General features: G+C 39.0%; 1 protein-coding gene across 6 annotated transcripts in view; it reads right to left on the bottom strand.

Moving 5' to 3' along the window:
- Positions 1 to 18652, bottom strand: part of HMGCLL1 (3-hydroxy-3-methylglutaryl-CoA lyase like 1) — a gene marked incomplete at both ends in the record, with an annotated part of 136337 nt that overhangs the window by 74313 nt on the left and 43372 nt on the right. For 4 of the 6 annotated variants that reach the window (XM_082847487.1, XM_082847489.1, XM_082847488.1 and 1 more), the window contains 2 exons: positions 11253 to 11360; positions 11588 to 11668. The exons of the other annotated variants lie outside the window; for them this stretch is intronic. In XM_082847487.1, the coding sequence (XP_082703613.1) occupies positions 11253 to 11360; positions 11588 to 11668 (189 nt within the window). The remainder of the gene's footprint in view (positions 1 to 11252; positions 11361 to 11587; positions 11669 to 18652) is intronic. 6 annotated transcript variants of the gene reach the window in all.

Here is an 18652-nt window from a genome sequence, read left to right as displayed (position 1 = left end):
TTGTTTTGCATCACCACAGAAATTATTCAATACATCATGGTGGCTCTGGTGAGGCAACTGTATTGTGTGATGGAGTAGAATTACTCAGAGTTGAAGTTAGCACTGTTTTTAAATGGCAAATGTGTTTAGAGTAGAATCTAAAATCCATGTAATCTAAAATCCAGGTAAGATACGCCATCTTTTTTTTTTTTTTTTTTTTGCGGTACGCGGGCCTCTCACTGTTGTTGCCTCTCCCATTGCAGAGCACAGGCTCCAGACGCGCAGGCTCAGCGGCCATGGCTCACGGGCCCAGCCGCTCCGCGGCATGTGGGATCTTCCCGGACCGGGACACGAACCCGTGTCCCCTGCATCGACAGGCGGACTCTCAACCACTGCGCCACCAGGGAAGCCCTCTTCAAACATTTTTAACCACCCAATGAGAGGAACAGTTTCTGAAGAAGAAGAAGTACACAGAGATGGAAAGGATGAGGAGAATCACCCAGTGAGTGGGGGAGAAGGGACGGGACTCTGTCTGACTGTAAAGCACACTCTCTAATTCCTCTTTGTTAAGCACATCCTCCATATTGTCTAAATATCTTGAAAAATCTCTAACTTTTGTAAATTTGACTGAAACACATGACCAGGTGAGCACATTGCTAGGGCCCCATCCAGGGTCTTGGGAGGAAACTATACAAATATTTTGTGGTAATTCTTCTGTCTGTATCGTATATTGAGGTTCTAAATAAAGTTTCATCCAGGGTGAAAAAAGTTCCATTGATTAAAGAAAAATAATAACATTTCGGAGACTCCAAGCCTGGTTGAAATTTCCTACCTCGCTCTTAGTCATATCATCAAGATAGTTAAGAATCTATCTGAAATAAAGATCTATGGTGTCTATAGTATTTCTTTTCCTTACCATTTGAGTTCAGTTTGGCATGTCTTATTCTTGGTATATCCATAATATTTCTGGGTATATGTATTTTTATAAAGTCTCTGCTAAATAAACCATCTTAAATTTTGCCAGGAAATAGATTTATCCTCATGGACCTATAACCCTCACTAATACACTGTGTTGATTAATTTTTTAAAAATATATTTGAAGGATTTTTTTACCCCACCATCACCCAGGACAGCATTCAGATCTCTTCAAAATGAGCAGACAATATCAGAAGGTGTTTGCATACTATCTCCACTGGCTAGATGATATCTCATTTATGGTAATACTTTTCCTTATGCAGCAGGAAGGATGGATACAGGACGTGTCATTTCTTCAACACATGCCACAGATTACTATACAAATGTAAATAATGTGGTTTCAGAACCTATAACTCAAAACTCAATTTGAGCAGTAACTCCTCTTAAAGGTACACATTCGTAAATTCAGCCATGAGAAAAAAAATGGGACTAAGCACCCTTCTTGACAGCCATAAGTGAAAACGCTCTACCCAGCCATGAATAGCTTATAGCCTGGGTACTCCAACCCTGTCTCATTCACAGACTCTTTCCACAAACCCCATATATCTTAGCCTCAGTAGCACAGAGGAAATCTTGGTCTGCTTGACGAAGTAAGACAGTTTTAATAAATCACAGTCTTACAATAATAAACACAGGAAATCTCTGGAAAATTGAACATCTAGGTTTTTTTTTTTTCTACCCAGTACCCTGTCTTGGCTGCCACTGCTAAAATGGTCTGACACCATACTCACAAAACTTCTTAAGTCCAGAAGCCTAAAAACTAATTTGGGCTGTGTATAATTTCCTGTGCTTCCTTAGTCAACATTACCTTTGTGTTCTAAGGGCCTCTGTACCGCCCTCTATTGGAAGGAATGTGCAGGCTTCTCAGGAGTGACCCAAGCAAGTAGCATACATGACCCACACTCTTTTACTGTGAAACCTGCAAGCCATTTTCATCATAATCTATTAATGTCTACAAATATTCATTTTTAAATTATAAAATAAACGCAATCTACCCAATGGATTTGTGGGTTATACACTAGGAGACCAATGTTCCAGACAGAGAAACCAGAGTCATCTTATTCAATAACATTTCCCGTTTCCTAAGGCAAACATAACAAATATGCATTAGTGATTCTTTGTTCGGGTCAATGCCTTTGGTGACCACCCTCCTGGTCGTCCCATGTCAAAACAATCATGTTCCCAACATGACTCTGAAGTAGGGGCAAGAAGTCTCAAAGCTCCCAGTATAATTTTCTTTCCGTTCAACTGTGTTGCCTCTCATATATCATGCCTTTGTGTTTGTTAATAACACTGTCAACAGTGTTATTTCTCATGCATGGGAGCAGAAGTGACTTTTAAAATACTGTGTCTAATTGTATTCATTCTCGATGACTGTAAATGGACTTTCCCCTCTATACTTACACTTCCTTCTGGAAGCCCCCCTGCCCACAGTGGAGAGCTGCGCTGGTGAGCAGAGGGGAAGCTTGGGAGGTTTGAGGCAGACCATCTCACTGGCACTAAGAGAGCGCTGTAGCAAAAAAGTTCTTGTTATGCTGGCAAGCAATGCAGTCACAATAGCCTGTAAGATCTAACTGCAATGATTTGACATCGTATGGCTCTGAAGAGCTCTGTCTGGCTAAGCACTACAGAAGACAAAACTTGAAAAGCCTGGACAGACAACCTGTTAAAGATAAACTGTTGAACATATTTGGATTCCTAGGTTCTATTTTATGACAGCTCATTTACAGATATTCACTTGATTTTATAACCCCATTATGAGTCAATTTTTTTTTTAGTGATTTCAATCTTATTACCCATTTTAACTTTACAATTGGATCATTATACAGATATTGCTATCAACCACACATTATTCAATTTTTGATTACAAAAAAGAATTCAATGCAGTGTTTAACAGAGACACAATAAAAGCAGTGAATGGGTGAATAAATGAATGGAAAGAATCCAAGGCATAAAGGATGAAAATACTTTGCCAAATCATATCAGAAATAAGTAAGAGTCAGGTCTCAGATTTTCTATCGGAAAATGTGTATGTTGTTATTTCTAACCAGATACAATGATGTCACTGAAAGCTCAGGAAACCTACAACCTGGAGGACTTGTGAAGAAATAACTATTTTGGGACTACTAAGAAATATGTTTCTCACTATATACTATAAGCTGAATTCAATACATGATGCATCAGTCTTGACTAAGAACAGTGTTAAAATTTCTTGATAGTCCCACATCACAGCAGTACAAGGTCTGGAGTAAGTAGTATTAACGCTCTCAAGTTGTTAGTGTGAATTTGCTTCAATATGTTGATATTTCAAAGAGTACTTAATTTAGTTTATAAAGCAAACAGGAATGTGAGTGCCTAGAACAATTAAAGCAGCTCAGTTTTAAACTCTGAACTTTTGCCTTTACAAATTTGAAGTTATCCAAGATATTTATAAAATGAACAGCATTATTCAAAAGAATGTCCTATACATTGACGATGAACAAATAGCTAAAATTCATAGATGTTACAAAATATTCTATTATTCTAAAAATATAATTCCAATCAGCCTTTAATTTGATAAATTGGATATTCAGGATAAATGAATTTGGATAAAAATTTTTAAGTATAAGAATGTAAATGTTTTATATTTACTCTAAGTGAATAATATACATTTGTATTCCTTTTATTTTATCAAATATGGAAGAAGTGAAATGTTAGCATATATATGTCTCATTAATGTGTCAGTTTGAAATATAAAACTAACCTATTGCTTAATATTATTTTTGGAATGTAATATTACTTTTAGCATTCAGATTTATCTAATTTCCAATGTTTACTATTCCATATGACTCCTAGAGAACTTTCCAGCAATTTAACCAGGCAATATTAGATCAGTGTGCATGTAGTGTGTGTGTATATGTGTCTGTCTGTCTGTCTGTGTGTATATCTAAAAATTAGGAAAAAATACTTTATTTTTATTTTTAAAAATTAACTAGAATAATAATTCTTTATAAACATATCAACAAAACATGTCTTTAAAACCATAATCAATTTAAAAATAATTAGTATATGTTTCATTTTCAGTGTTCAACGTACAAGGATCGTGAATTCTTAAAAACAAGTGATGCTTGGCATACTTAAAACTTATGATCAAAACAGTCCACATTTAATCTTAACACTTTAAACTTTAAACCTGGTTTTCACTAATGGCTGTGATTCTTCCCGTGAGAGTCATAACCGTGGCACCCAGGAAATACTTTAGTTCCTTGGAGTCTGGTCCACAGGACAAACTCTGCTTCTCTTAAAGTGGATTGCATGTTAAGTGGCTTAGTCAGGAGTTATATCAATGGAATTAGTTTATAGTAAAATAAGTTTGACAAACTAATCAGCATAATGCAGAAAATGCCATTAAAAAGTTAGAATCAAGTCTTTCTGTGCCAAACTGTACTCTATTCAGCTTTTATGCAATTGTATTATATGCAAGACCTTTCAAACTGTCGCTGCATACTGATAATTCATGGTCCAATTTTAATATAATTTTAATCATACACAAAAATGGAATTTTCATATGATCAAAATGCCTTTGAAAGTTTTTTTCTTTCATGGGTAAACTTAGAGAAAATTTGATAAACACAATATAATTGTGAGATATATATAAAAAGTAAAATATATAAAAATATATTTATAAAATATATAAAAAGTGAGATAAAGTATTTTATTTGAACATTTTTGGTACATTTCATAAATCTAAGAACCAAAAAAACAAATTTTTAGTCAAAATGTAATTGATCAGATTAAGCAATTAGAAAAGCAGTGCATGTTGAGCATAGTAAATCTTTGAGTAGAATCATAGTTTTTGGCCTCATGGGGAAAAAAGTCTAAAAAAGTATTGAATTATACCCTACGATGTAAAAAAAATAAGAAAATCTAACCAGTAGAATTGTGACATTATTGCTTTTCGTTATAAGCTTTGCTTTTTTCTTTGCACACAGAAGTGAAATTACATCTTAGGTCGAGAATGAGTTACTGTTGAATGCCAAGTAATATGTACAGTGCTAGCAACTCATTTTTTTTCCAATTTTGTTCCAAAGTATAACCTTAAACAAGTTCAAAAAGGAAAAACATGTAGTGCTCACCATCCTAATAAAAAGAAGAAAACATTTTCATATTTCCATGTTCTTTTCTGAGAGAGACAAAGGTGTTTTAAAAATCTGTGACTATGCTTTAGGCAATTTGCATGCTCTCTGTGACAGCAGTAGCAATGATGTAATTGAAGGATGAAGCCACTTTAAAATATTGCACTTCATGTTAATCACTCAAATACCAACCTGACTCCCATGTGAGGCAACACAATTGTATATAGGGAGTGGATAGGAGTCAGGTAAACATTAGCAGCCCTGAGAGTACTAAAATATATATATTTTTTTTGGAATTTGGGGGTTTCACAATGCAGAACCCGCTTTTCTATCAGCTGTATTTATTCTTTAATTATCAGTAAGAAAAAACACATGCAGAACTAGATTAATTACTAGATCATTTTAAAAAACATAAGTGTCACAGATTAGAAAAATGGCTCCAATGATATCTCCCCACCCACGTGCTCCTCTACAACGCCCCTCCCCAGTCAAGAGGTGGCATGGATCCCCTCCCTTTGAAACTGGGTGGCTTTGTAACTACATCAACTAATATGGTATGGAAAAGTGATGCTAGAAAATTTATAAGGCTTGGCTATGAAAGGCATACCATGTTTGCTTGTCTCTTGCAACACTCACGTTTGCAACTCTAAATCACCATGTGATATCCTAACTAGCCTATCTGGGTGAAAGGACTCCTGTAACCCCACGAAATGGGAACTGCGGTCTTGTAAATTTCACCAGGCTCCTCTCTGGACGATGGCAGAGGGCAACTCCTCTAGGATATAGGGGATGAGACTCGCAGAAGATGAAATTACCTTGCCAAGGACACTGTGCCTTATAAGCAAAAGAATTCCGGGGCTCTCCCCAAAAGCTCTCCACACCAGTTCTTCCACTTTCTCTCTCCTTCAGTCACGCTCACACACACACACACACACACACACACACACACACACTCAACATCTCTGCCAAATTATCCCCTTCCTTGCCTCTTCACACACCCATCCCCGTCAAAAAGAGCAGAACAAGAAAAAGAAGCCAGGGGGCGCTCAGGAGCAGAAGCTACTGTCTCCTGCACCTCATCCATGTAAATCTGTCTTAAACTTCAATCCAGTAAATGTGTTTTCATTACCGATAAAGCATTAATTGCATCACCACTAAAAGGAGGGCAAGGAAAAGTTTACACATTCCTTCCTGCTTACACTGTGCTTGGGCCATATTTTTAAGTGTTAGACTGATTGGTAAATAATTTTTACAGCCTTTTATGTATATTTCTTTCTACTTTACAGAGAAAATCTATTTCTGCCCCTTGCTGATGTGGCCAGACTTGGGACCCACCCATTCCAAAAGTTAAAAGTTAATGAGACAGAGAGCAAATATTTATAACTGAGACTTTATATACGACAGACATAAACATACAGTGTCTTGGACTTTTCAGGTATTCTTATTTTTAAATAAATGGTATTCACTTTAATCACTCGTGTGAATGAACGTGTTTAAAACCAAATGGCTACATTAAAGATAATGGAAAACTCTAGCTCACCTTCAAAAATTATTGTATTTATAATGATTTAAAAGGCTCATTACTGAGAGCCACATTCCAAAGTTGCAGTAAACCCATCGAGTTTTTATAAACACATTTTCTTTCTACTCTTACTGCTGTTCGCTCCACTGAAGTGAGGGGCTATGTGGACTCATTTCAAATGTCCTTAGATTATATGTCACTCTAAGGAAACCCTTTTTCCAGATAAGTTGTAAAGAACATGTATTTTTTAATGGCAAGTATTTTATCATTTCTGGCCATTTAGATTATAGGTGTGGGATCCTGTTTTATATGGCACCCTGCTACTGTGGAACTTTTCTTTCAGCTGCTTTAGTTAGAAAAGCTGTTGCCAAACAAAACAGTAGGAGGGAAGCTGTAAAAACGTTTTGAAATGCTAAAAAAAGAAATAAGTGAGCAAGCAGCAATCTAAACATAAACCGGAGGACTCTTCCCATGACCCACGTTTAAGGGAAAGAAACAGAAGAAGATGCAGAGAATTAACAGAATACCAATTTCGAGCCACATTCAGGGTCTTTAGAAGGATTAGAAATTATTCAGAAAATTACATGTAGGCTGGTGCACTAAAATCGTTCTGTCACAAATCTCAGACATTATTCTGAGCTAGACGAGCCTGGTGTCATGACATTTTCTCAAAAAATGAGAGGTCATAGAACCTGGAAAAGAATACGTTTATGTATAACTGAATCACTTTGCTGTCCACCTGAAAATAATACAACGGTGTAAATCAACAATACTTCAATAAAAAATCAATTAATTTTTTTAAAAAAATGAGAGGTTATAATATAAAAGTTCAAATTACCATTATGAGTTAGTTCTGTTGATTTAAGGCCTTTTTCGTTAGCAACAGAACAATGAAATTGGTAGTTACATAATGAGATAACCTCCAACCACAACAATAGAAAAGGCTCACTCAGGCAAGCTCAGTGAAATCTAGAATCCAAACACCACTATAGAAAAACAAACTGTAAAACATGGGATGCTCTCAAGACTGTTCTTTGAAAAACCCTTGATGTGCTATGTAATGTGTGACCAGTATAACTTTGGAAGTTCAATTTGATATTATCTTTGATCCAGGCACACTGCTCTTTTACAGATATGTGATTTATTTAAAACACTCCTTTTTCTTTTTTTTTTTTTTTGACTTGGAATGCATGTAACCAGATGAGTATTAAAAGTGAAATATATAACATATTCCTTAGTATTTGAAGGATGAGTACCTTTATTTTCTTTTTTTTCCGAGCCAATATTTAAACTAAACACATACTTCAATCTTTAAGAAAAAGGCTGTTTATCCCAGAGAAGGTAACTGACCTGCATGGAACCCGGAATAAGTCAGTCAGTTGTCTTTCGGTCAGGCATACGCTCAGATAACACTGATGAGCCTGGTTGGGGCCAGGTGCCCTGGACTCTGGGCATCCACAGACAGGGACCCATTCATGGGCTTTATTGCCCTAAACCCTCCCAGGCTGCAGGCTTCATTGCTGGGATTCCCAAGGTTCAAGGAGGTTAAGTCACTTACTCCAGCTCCAGACAGAGTGTAGACAGAACACAGAACAGAGGTACCTCTGCCCTGCCACAGCTGTCCTCACGAGCTTGTGGGGAATTCCGTCAGTTATTCAATAATACTTTGAGCCTAGGCCGAGTTCATTACATCTCAATAGATTAAGTCAATGAATCATGTTATTTTATAGTCCCATCAAATGTATCTACTTCCTGTGAGGCCAGAAGGCATTTTCCTATTACTGCTCACAGAGGGACGGCCTTCCCTTTGTTTTGTCCCTTTTTTCTTTTAAGTAGCTGTTCAAGGAGAAGAGTAGCTCTCTGCAAGGGGCTCTAGTCTCGTCCTTTGAAATGTCCCGGGGTGTGTCCTAGATCAGACTGAATCCATCAAACAATTCCAGTACTGTGGAATAAGAGAATTTCCTGAGCATCACTGTGGTAAAGAGGCGTATTTCGTAGGCAGCTTCACAAAACCATTGGGAAATAAAAGTGTCTTGAAAAGGACTAGGAAAATATAAAATGTGAAATATAACTTTGGCTGGTCATCATTAATGTTACCTGTCCTCCTTCCTAAACTTTACTCTGAAATTACACCAGCATATCCAGTTTCTCTCCAACAATAATCAAATATGTGAAAAGAGCATTAACTAAATCAAATAAAGAGGCAATGTCATGAAGACTTAAAGATGATAAAGGGTCTCACATGACAGCTAGTAAAATAATAATAGCTCACATTTTACAAAATGACAAGTCAAAGAAGTACGTCTAGTCTCATCAAGCTGTTTGTGTCTTCCTAAGGAAAATATTTGTGGCCTTCGTAACACAGGACCAAATACATGATCAAAAAGTAAGAGTCACTTGTCCATGCCAGAGAATTGAGCCATGTTATTATGGTTTCAGGCTGATGGATTCATTATTCATGTCACGATATTTATTGAGCACCTACTTACTGCACCAAGCACTGGGGATACAAGTGATGAACAAGAGAAACACGGTCACTACCTCCATAACTCTCAGAGTCTGGGAAGCAGATCATCAGACAATATTTATAAAAAATATATGGGATTATATACAGTGGCAACTGGGATGAAGAAAAGTGATAGTTTGTTTTGAGGAGGAATCAAAGTAACCCTGATATTTGAATACTGACTCTGTGAAAAGTGATGTATTACTAATACTATTAATCCTTTTGTGGTTTCTGTTGTTTCCAACACCTTGTAATTAAAAGGGCTTTAATGTTTTAAGCCTTCTTACACCATCTTGCTATAACTGCAGGGCAGTGTAGAAACTGAGATGTACATAAATGAATATAGATAAAGTGCTGTATAGCTACAGAGTCAGGATGTAAGTAGGAACAAGAGGCAGTTTGGCTTGCCAGGAGCTTCTGCAAAAGGAAGTAGGGCCAGGTAAAGAGACCTTGAACCCCAGGCCAGGTTTCCAGACTTTTTTAACAGGGAGAAGGAAGGTTCTAGAGAACTGAGGTTGTGAGTTTGGGGAGGCTAGTATTTCTGGGAGATTATCTTAGAACAATAGGCAAAATACATAAGGAAGGGAGAAACAGTGCTTAGGAATCTCATTGAAGGGACTCTCTCAATAATTAGTCCATAAGTGTATGGATTACTAATACATCCATGGGATTGAAAAGAAGAGACTCAGGAATAGGCTCTCCTGAGGAGGAAGAATTTTTGTAACTGACCAGTAACTGGTCAGTAACTGACCAGATATAAAAGACTTTTGAGAATTCAAATTCAAGATACCCTAAGGAACAGTTAGGCTATGATCATAAAGTAGGATCAACAATGATGAGTCTGACTTTGAACCTGCTGAGTTTCAGGTGCTAATGGCACGTCCGGCTGAAACTTATCAGAGAGGACAGGACTGGAAATATAGAATTGTCATCCGCTCAGAAGCAACTTTTGATTTTGGAAGGGTTGGCAAAGAGGAAAGCACGGGCAGAGAAGATTACTAAAGAATCTCAAGGGAACCTTAAACTTGGTGGTGGGGAAATGATTGTCAGGGGTGACAAAAAGAGCAATGGAGGGGGATAAGTGAAGGAGGATTATAGAGGAAACCAAGGGAATCAGATGAAGAAGTAATCAGTGAAGTTAAGTGCTGGGCAGAGACTGAAAGATCCAAGGAATGAGAACAGGGTCCAAGGAATCCAGGGATCCAGGGAATGAGAACTGGATTGGGAAAGGAGTGGTGGGTGTCACTGTTTGCTAATTATTAATCACGTTTCAAAGATCAGGGCCAAGTCTCAGAAGTGATGATTGCTGCCATATGCCAGACAACTCTGGATAAGGCTCTATCCTCTTCAAGAGAAGATTCTGGATGACTACCTTTGCCTTGTCTTTGATGAATACATATATTTTCATCAATATATATGAATATATATAACCCTCTAGCAAATATAAGCATTAAAAAAAAGAGAGCATGTCTACATTTCTCACTGCTTAAAATAGGATTATAATGGAGAAGGTATCAGGCAACACTCAGCATTACTTCCCTGTAACAGACAAAAAAGATAAATCACCTGGAGATACTCAGATCACTCATAAAGTCAGTAAAATGGTAAATGGAGGACAGGACCCTAAACTGCTATTAAAAGTCTTAGCCTCTACTCATTATATCAGACCATACACTCTTGCAGGTTTAGGATGGAGTTCCAAATAACTTTTTTGTTTTTTGTTTTTTGTTTTTGCGGTACGCGGGCCTCTCACTGTTGTGGCCTTTCCCATTGTGGAGCACAGGCTCCAGACGCGCAGGCTCAGCGGCCATGGCTCACGGGCCCAGCCGCTCTGCTGCATGTGGGATCTTCCCGGACTGGGGCACGAACCCGTGTCCCCTGCATCGGCAGGCAGACTCTCAACCACTGAGCCACCAGGGAAGCCCCAAAATAACTTTTTAACAACTAAGTCCAAATAACTTTTTAGGACTTAATTTATATATTTCATTAAAGAGGTTTTTCTTTAATTGTATCTTAATGCATGGGCTAATAATTACTAATTTGCTATGCTCTTACAAAATATATCAGGCTAATATCACAATGTATATCACACTGTTCACTAAATCTTGTCAATGTTGAATTAAGAATCTAGTTCAGGAATTATGGATTTGCATACCTGTGGTATCCATCGGGAAGACACAAAGCTTGTCACTTCTATTACAGGCAAGCCAGTTTGGGAAAGTTGATTGATAAATTCAATTTTTATATCTGTAGGAACTATAATCTAAGAAAACATTAAGAATTATAAGTAATTTGCATAAGTTATTTATTGAAGCATAAACAGAAAATTAATTCCTAACTGAAAGCAAATACTATTTAAGATTTATAAATTCAAGTAGCAACTAAGAACAAATGTAATCATCTAACATATGAAATCCATATGTCTTTAGACTCAATAAATATTTAGATTTAGCATTTTTTAAAAACTGTGTAAAATTAATATCAAGTTACCTTTTCATTCTGCAATCCATCTCTAGGTCCAACTTCTACTATTTTCACATATTCAGGGAGTCCAGATGGCTGGGATGATTCCTAAAATGAAAAATACAGGGCAAGAAAAAGAGATAACAGATCATCAAACTTGTTTACTTGAAAAGTCTAACAATTTCACTTTGTTGGATTAAGTTCTCAGCCTGGAAAGTTAAGAAAGGTAAGAAATTGATATAATGATATAATCCAAATATCAAGTTTATGTTATTAGCAACATGAGGTCATTTTTTTTTACAACCCAGAGATATTCAGTCTAATTATGATTAAAATCCAAAAGATGAATTTCAAAGATAAAACTGCGGAGAAGGTGACTTACTCAGGATCTAAAGAGACAATCTGCTGAGTAATTCTATGCGTGATGATAAACGCACCATTGTTAGAGTTCATTAAGAAATTAGATCTTTGTATTAACAGACTTCTACCAGCCACAATCATCCAGCTGCCATACCCTGAACTTGCCAAGTGTGAATTCAGTTTTCTGGCCTGTGTCAGAGAATAAGATGTGTTGTTTATTTCTTGTCTGTGTCACACAGCACAACAAGCACCTAAACGCAGCTTCCTAACGGACAAACTCCCCCAAGGAGAACCTAATCCTTGACATTCCCCTCTGTTCCTAAACTAAGTATTATGGTCACATCATGTTTAGAAGGACGCTAGTTTGAAACAGGAAAAATAGAAACTGACTTTCTCAACTTCATATTGCAGTTAAAATCGGCAGTAGGCTACATCTTTCCAGACTGGACAAACATAACCTCCTGGTATCTCTGAGCCCAGTTAAGTGTGGGTAACCAATCATCAAGGTCTTCTAATGGATAGCTGATGGAACTGACCCAGATCAGCATGACCTGTACTTCAAAGTTATTTTTTTGTCTTGCCTTTCATAAAGGATGATGACTCTGGGCTGACCAGTTTGCATTGTCTCACTCTGTCCTTGTAATAATCACAGGCATACACTGATAAAGTGGCTATTTTGGATGCACAACCCAGTTTGTTTCCATCACACAGCACAATGCTCCCTGCCCTTTCTAGGGTCCATAGCTGTTACCTGGTTTTATTAGCATTCTGTGTTAATTAACTCAGCAAAGGAACCCAGATGATCCCTGTTACAATGTTTACATACCACCCTCCACAATTTCCATGAAATCAGGCAATTCAATAAGGAAAAATTAACTGAGAAGGAAAAGAATTCTCATCTCTGCATCTCCTGAGCAGGCTGTGATGCATGCAGTTGGGAGGGTGGAGGTTTGAGCGAGGACACATGGGGTCCCTCAGCTTTAGGCTCAGTTTTGGATGACAATCATGAAATCATGCATTATTTACAGGGTGGCCATCGTTTCAACCAGGCAATAAGATAGAGGGATGGCATGGGAAGGCAGAGTAAAAAAGAGAAGCTCACTCCTCTTTCTTATTACCTCCAGTCCTAAAATTGCAGGGATGAAAAAACAAAAACAAAACTAGGCAATCTTAAGCCATGTGGTCTCATTATCGCTGATTGTTTCCTGAAACTCATTTTCAATTAGCAATTAGCTAATTAGCTTGGAGCAATTAGCTTGGAGTATACATGGATGAAGAATACTACTTTATTAAACAGCAGTGTTTAACCCCAAAAAAGGAACATAGTGTTTTTTAAGGTAATAACAATATGCTGAGTACAATTAAAGAGCTTGGGACCTTCCTTCACATCACTGGTATAGCTGGCAGAAGTAACAATCTGAAGAAATTAAAGTGTAATCTCCCACTAATTATAGCCATTTAAGTCAAAGCAGAATATATGCATACTTGATATTATTTTACATTTCTTCTTGAATCTAACACTCTCATTTTGTCTTCTAGTCATGGATCTGTATTCCCTCTATCTGAATACCCAAGAAATCAGAAAAAAGTTATAATGTGTTCAGTAAGTTCAAAGAGTAACAAGTTTCCCTTTAAACAGCATATAAATAAATATATAAATAAAGTCAATACATAATTGTTGAGTGTGTGATGTGAAAGCCCTATCTTGGTATTTTCAGTGTCATTCTGGGCATTACTATCTCTGTATTGACGTTTCTAAGCAACTTCAGCTTTACATAAATAATGCAATGCCTACTGAGCAAATCCACCTAAATGTTGTAGAAGCACATAATTTTCAATGATGCAAAACTGATCTCATGATTTCTCTGCCTCATTCCGCTCCTCAGATATTCTCCCACCACCTACTATCCGATTCCATCTCTCTTACCATTTATATCTAATTGGTACCTAATTGGTATTTTTATTACTGGTTCTATTTTGGCATATACCCAACACCCAACACTTAGCTTGCACTTAATAATTGTTTGTTGATTGTATTAGTGAATCTCTTTTGTCACTGGCTGTATTTAAATTGTCTTCCTTTTCTACTTAGTCTATTGCTGTAGCTTCCTAAGTATTCTCCCTAATTTTGTTTTTCCATGATTAAAATGCTTCAGAATGTACCAGTCACCTTTGGAGAGATCTATCAACCTAAGGTAAAAGATGATTCCTGACTAGCCTCTCACCTTCTACCACACTCTACTTCATGCATCCTGTGATTTTAGTCATGCTAAAGTCATGTCCTGCTCACTTTCATGACTGTAGACATGAAGTTGCTATTGGTTGGAAATAGCTTCTATCTGTGGGGAAAATTTTCCACCAAAACCATTTCTCTTCTTCACAGACACAGGACTGGACCTCATTTCTCCCCTAAGAGTTACGTTTGAACAAGTTCCAGTTGATGGAACATCAACGTGAATGCTATGTACCGCTTTTAGGCTTGGCCCATGAAAATATCCCATGCACATGCCTCAATGCTCTTTCCCCTCTAACCAGCTTGATGCAGATGAGTATGGCAGACTTGGAAGCTGATAAAGATAAAAAAAAAAATTGAAGGAACCTACACCAGAATCACTGCTTTAATAAGAATTCCATGCCGATAAGAAACAATTATTTTGTCCCTCATAGAGATGAAAATAGATGTCAACTGTCTTACACCATTGAGGGTATAGGTATATCTTTTATAGCTCCTAATTGTGAAAAATTATGAAGGGTCTGAAATTTTACCCTACTTCCAAGCTAACAAGTGAGCCTGCCATGGATGCTGGTGGAAGGCACAAGACTCATTGGTCAGAGAAGGAAAAAAAGGCTTATCACTCACAGCAACAACAGTAGCTAGAAAATCAGGATTTGTGCTGGTTCCCCAAGCCCCAACTCCCAGGAAAAAAAGAGGACCATACAATGCTTGCCCAGACAATGGGTTACATTACAGGAAAGGAACCCCAAGCACAGGAACCTTGAACCTTTGCTAATGGGCAGTACGCATATCGTTCCTTGGTGACATATACACTGTGTTTATCATGCTTGACCATGAGTATGCCTGCCTTTGATCTGAGAGAAAGACACTTCCCCTTGGCTCCAGAAGGAGACACTAGTTCTATCATTCAAAACTATTTTGCATTAAAAAAATCCTTGAAAAGAGAGTCTGGAACAAAGGTAATTATGCCTCTGCTTGCAAGAAATACAATAAACTTATGCAGAATTATTTCCCAATAATATCCACTCTTCATTTTTACACCATCCTGGTTTATGGCAAATTTTCCCACTAGTAAACCACTCTGTTGGCCCCTCTGATTAACTAACAGAGGCTGGAACCAAATCCGCTCATTTTTATCTCAGAAAACATTTAATTAAGGCTACTCTCAACAGACCTTCAAGGAGCAGGAGAAGGCCAACCTGCAATATTGACTTCTGCCACGCCACTCCTCCCCAGGGTCCTGGATCCAACCAGCGGAACGAATCCTATACTGTAGTGGCCTCTGCATCAGAAGCTCAGCGTTGTTTACTTTGTGCCTATTTTATGATGGTGGATGTGTTACTATGTTCAATGCTATGATTTATCCAGGCAGCAACAGTGACAATATAGGTGATGGAGGCTTGATCCGCAGCGTGATTCCAGTGTGTCTCATCAGAGTATGGGCTTCAGATGATCCACCAGCAGCCATAATTTATTGCCATAATTCATAGCCTCCCCCAAAAGGTGTCTTTAACATCTTAGTCTACAGTTTCCCAAATGGCAGACAAATAAGCTAGGCCAATGACCCCAACCCAAGAGTCAATAAAAACATGGCAACGGCCTCAAGTTCTGTTGGGCAAGTAGAGCAATCACATCCCCTTTCAGTTCTGCATGGCGGCTGGAGAGGTTTTACAACTGCAGGAGCCCAGTGGTCATCATCAGATTTCAGTTCGGCCAAAACATCATCCAACCAGGCTAAGAAAAGCACTGTGAAGAGAAGGGCCCCCACTGAGCCGGTAGCTTTGTTCCAGGCAGTGGAACAGGCAACAGAGGGCAAGGGTTACTTTTTGTGGGTAAAGCTGAGATTGCACTGGGGACAGGCCAACCACTTTCTCGAATATACAATTTCCATTTGATTAGTGTGGCCTGTTGAAAATGTCCAACCTCGTTAGTCATTGACTCCAAGTTGACCCCCCAAAATGGAAATAGGGGCCAGAGAGTCACAACGGCCTCCCTAACTCAGGTGTCCAGTTTCAAAAAGAGCTCCAAGGCAAGCCAACAGCTGATTTTTAAAAGAGACTTGGATGGCTGTGTCATGGCAGTAAGGGATCCACAACCCCCCAAAGTGCCACCAGGTAGAGGCTGCCTGACTTTGACAGAAGCTCAAATTTGCAAAATCACCAGTCACAGAGACTTAGAGATCAAAGAGGTCAGGAGGATTTGGGGACCCCCAAAGTTATGTTCACTTCACTACATACAGCTCTTCCCATTGAGATGATACCCTCTGGCACTTATGGGACAGAGAATTACAATCACAACACACATCAGTTTTTACTATACATTCAGACATGCAAGCAACAACAGGCCAGTGTACTGGCCATGAAGGCCCCACCCACAAGGCTGCGTCAGGTCCCCTTTCCCACTGAGAACACTGCCCAACCCCATCAATTGAATCAGGACTCCCACCCCCATGGGACTGATAGGATGGTGACTTGGATGGCTTTATCAGACAGAACCAGGAAGGTTAGAGTCCTTGCTCTCCCCACCATTCCCCAGCACACTCAGATGGATGATCTCCATGCACCAGTAATCATTTTTTTCCTTAAATAGCTGAAGGAGGAAGGTTGGGAAAGATGAGGGGATGCAGAAGGGAGCAATCAGCACAACAGCTGCCCACTGCCTCAATCCAATGAACTTGCAATGTCTTTGGTCCACACAAAGCCCTGTATCAGGCAGCAAAAATCATCATTCCTGATGCCATCTATTTTAACCTTGGGAACCCCTGGCCTTAGCTTCCATAGCTGTGTTGGTTTCCAGCAGGATCACTGGTTTTTTTCCCTCTGGCTGTCAAGGGCTAAACTTGTACATGCTTCATTGTCAAGATACCATCTCTTAAGTCTTCATCCAGTTATAATACAAGGACTAAGGGAGTCTTGCAAGGTAGCAAGGGTGACCCTGAAATTCATATACAATTCTTTCTCATTCTCTAGTGGGTTGCTTTTCAGCACCTTATACATAACCTGGGGCAGGAGTACCCCACAAACTAGTCAATGACTCATCTATGGCTCCTCACGTAGGAGTTTGTCCATCCCAGTGAAATCTCCCCAAAGTTTCTGTGTAGCAGCCAAGACTCACAACAGACCTTTTGCTGCCATCTCTAGTTGTATTAAGTTACGGAGGACAGACTGCTGGATGGGCTAAGAAGGTCCAGCTACTGTTATTCCTTATTAGAAGCATTAATTATCCCATCCTATCTCCTCCCAACTCAACCAATCAAAGTTCTTATGATTCACCTGGCTTCTTCCAATAATGTTGGCCAAATTTCTTCCTTCTGCACTCCCAGTAATTTTTTTTTTTTTTTTTTTTTTTTTTGGTACGTGGGCCTCTCACTGTTGTGGCCTCTCCCGTTGTGGAGCACAGGCTCCAGATGCGCAGACTCAGCGGCCATGGCTCACGGGCACAGCCGCTCCGCTGCATGTGGGATCTTCCCGGACCGGGGCATGAACCCGTGTCCCCTGCATCAGCAGGCGGACTCTCAACAACTGCACCACCAGGGAAGCCCAACTCCCAGTAATTATTGATGGACAGAGAGAAAAGAACCTTCAGCCCACCCAGGACTCATCTTAGTGCTACTTTTCACAATGGATGGACCTGAGGCTGACCAGCAGATCTCCAAGGAAGTTTCCCATCTCTGAGAAGAGTTAGGACAACCAGGGCACCACTCGGCCTTTGAACCTACTTCCCTGAAATCAGACAGCAACCATCTTTCCCAATTCCTCATCTTTAATAGACAGTAAAGCAGAGGACCATTCGTTGCTCAGTTGACTAAAATCTGGGCAGCATGTTTGTTACCCATACCCATGGACTTCCTTCAAATCCCTTTAACCACCTGAAAAGCCCTCATTCTTCCTTTTCCAGGAAGTGTCTCTCTCAACATTCCATCTTCATCAACAAAACTGTCAAACCTGTGAAGGGCTGAGATTTTATCCTACATACTAAGTAATAAGTAACCCTGCCACAGTGTTCTGGATGCTGGCAGAAGATATGCGACTCTTGAATCAGAGACAAGAGGCTTTACTACTCGCCTTAATAGCAGTAGCCAGAGCACCAACAGCTCTTGTACCAGTTCCCTGAGCATTGCAGGGACGGTGCTTGGGAAACCTGACCATTTCATAAGGGGCAACAAGCACATCTGCCCTTTGCTTCGAAAGGACACCCTACTATCAACCAAGGCCATCTGCTACACAAACACCTTGAAAAGATATTTCCAAAGGAAATAGTAGAATATGCAGAAATGTGAGACACCCATGAAGAATCATTTCTCAACACTATGATTACCTTAATTACTGTCCTCAATCAAAATGCTTACTCATCAACCAAGATTCAATCTGTCATCTACTCAAGACTTTTCTGACCTCCCAATATAGAATTAAGTACAGTTGACCCTTGAACAACACAAGGGTTAAGGGCGCCAGCCCTCTGTGCAGTCAAAAATCTGTGTGTAACTTACAGTCAGC

Source organism: Leucopleurus acutus, assembly GCF_964270905.1.
Source record: "Leucopleurus acutus genome assembly, chromosome: 10".
NCBI lineage: Eukaryota > Metazoa > Chordata > Mammalia > Artiodactyla > Delphinidae > Leucopleurus > Leucopleurus acutus.
The sequence above is the reverse complement of the archived record's forward strand: the minus strand, read 5'-3'. Positions and strand labels throughout refer to the sequence as shown.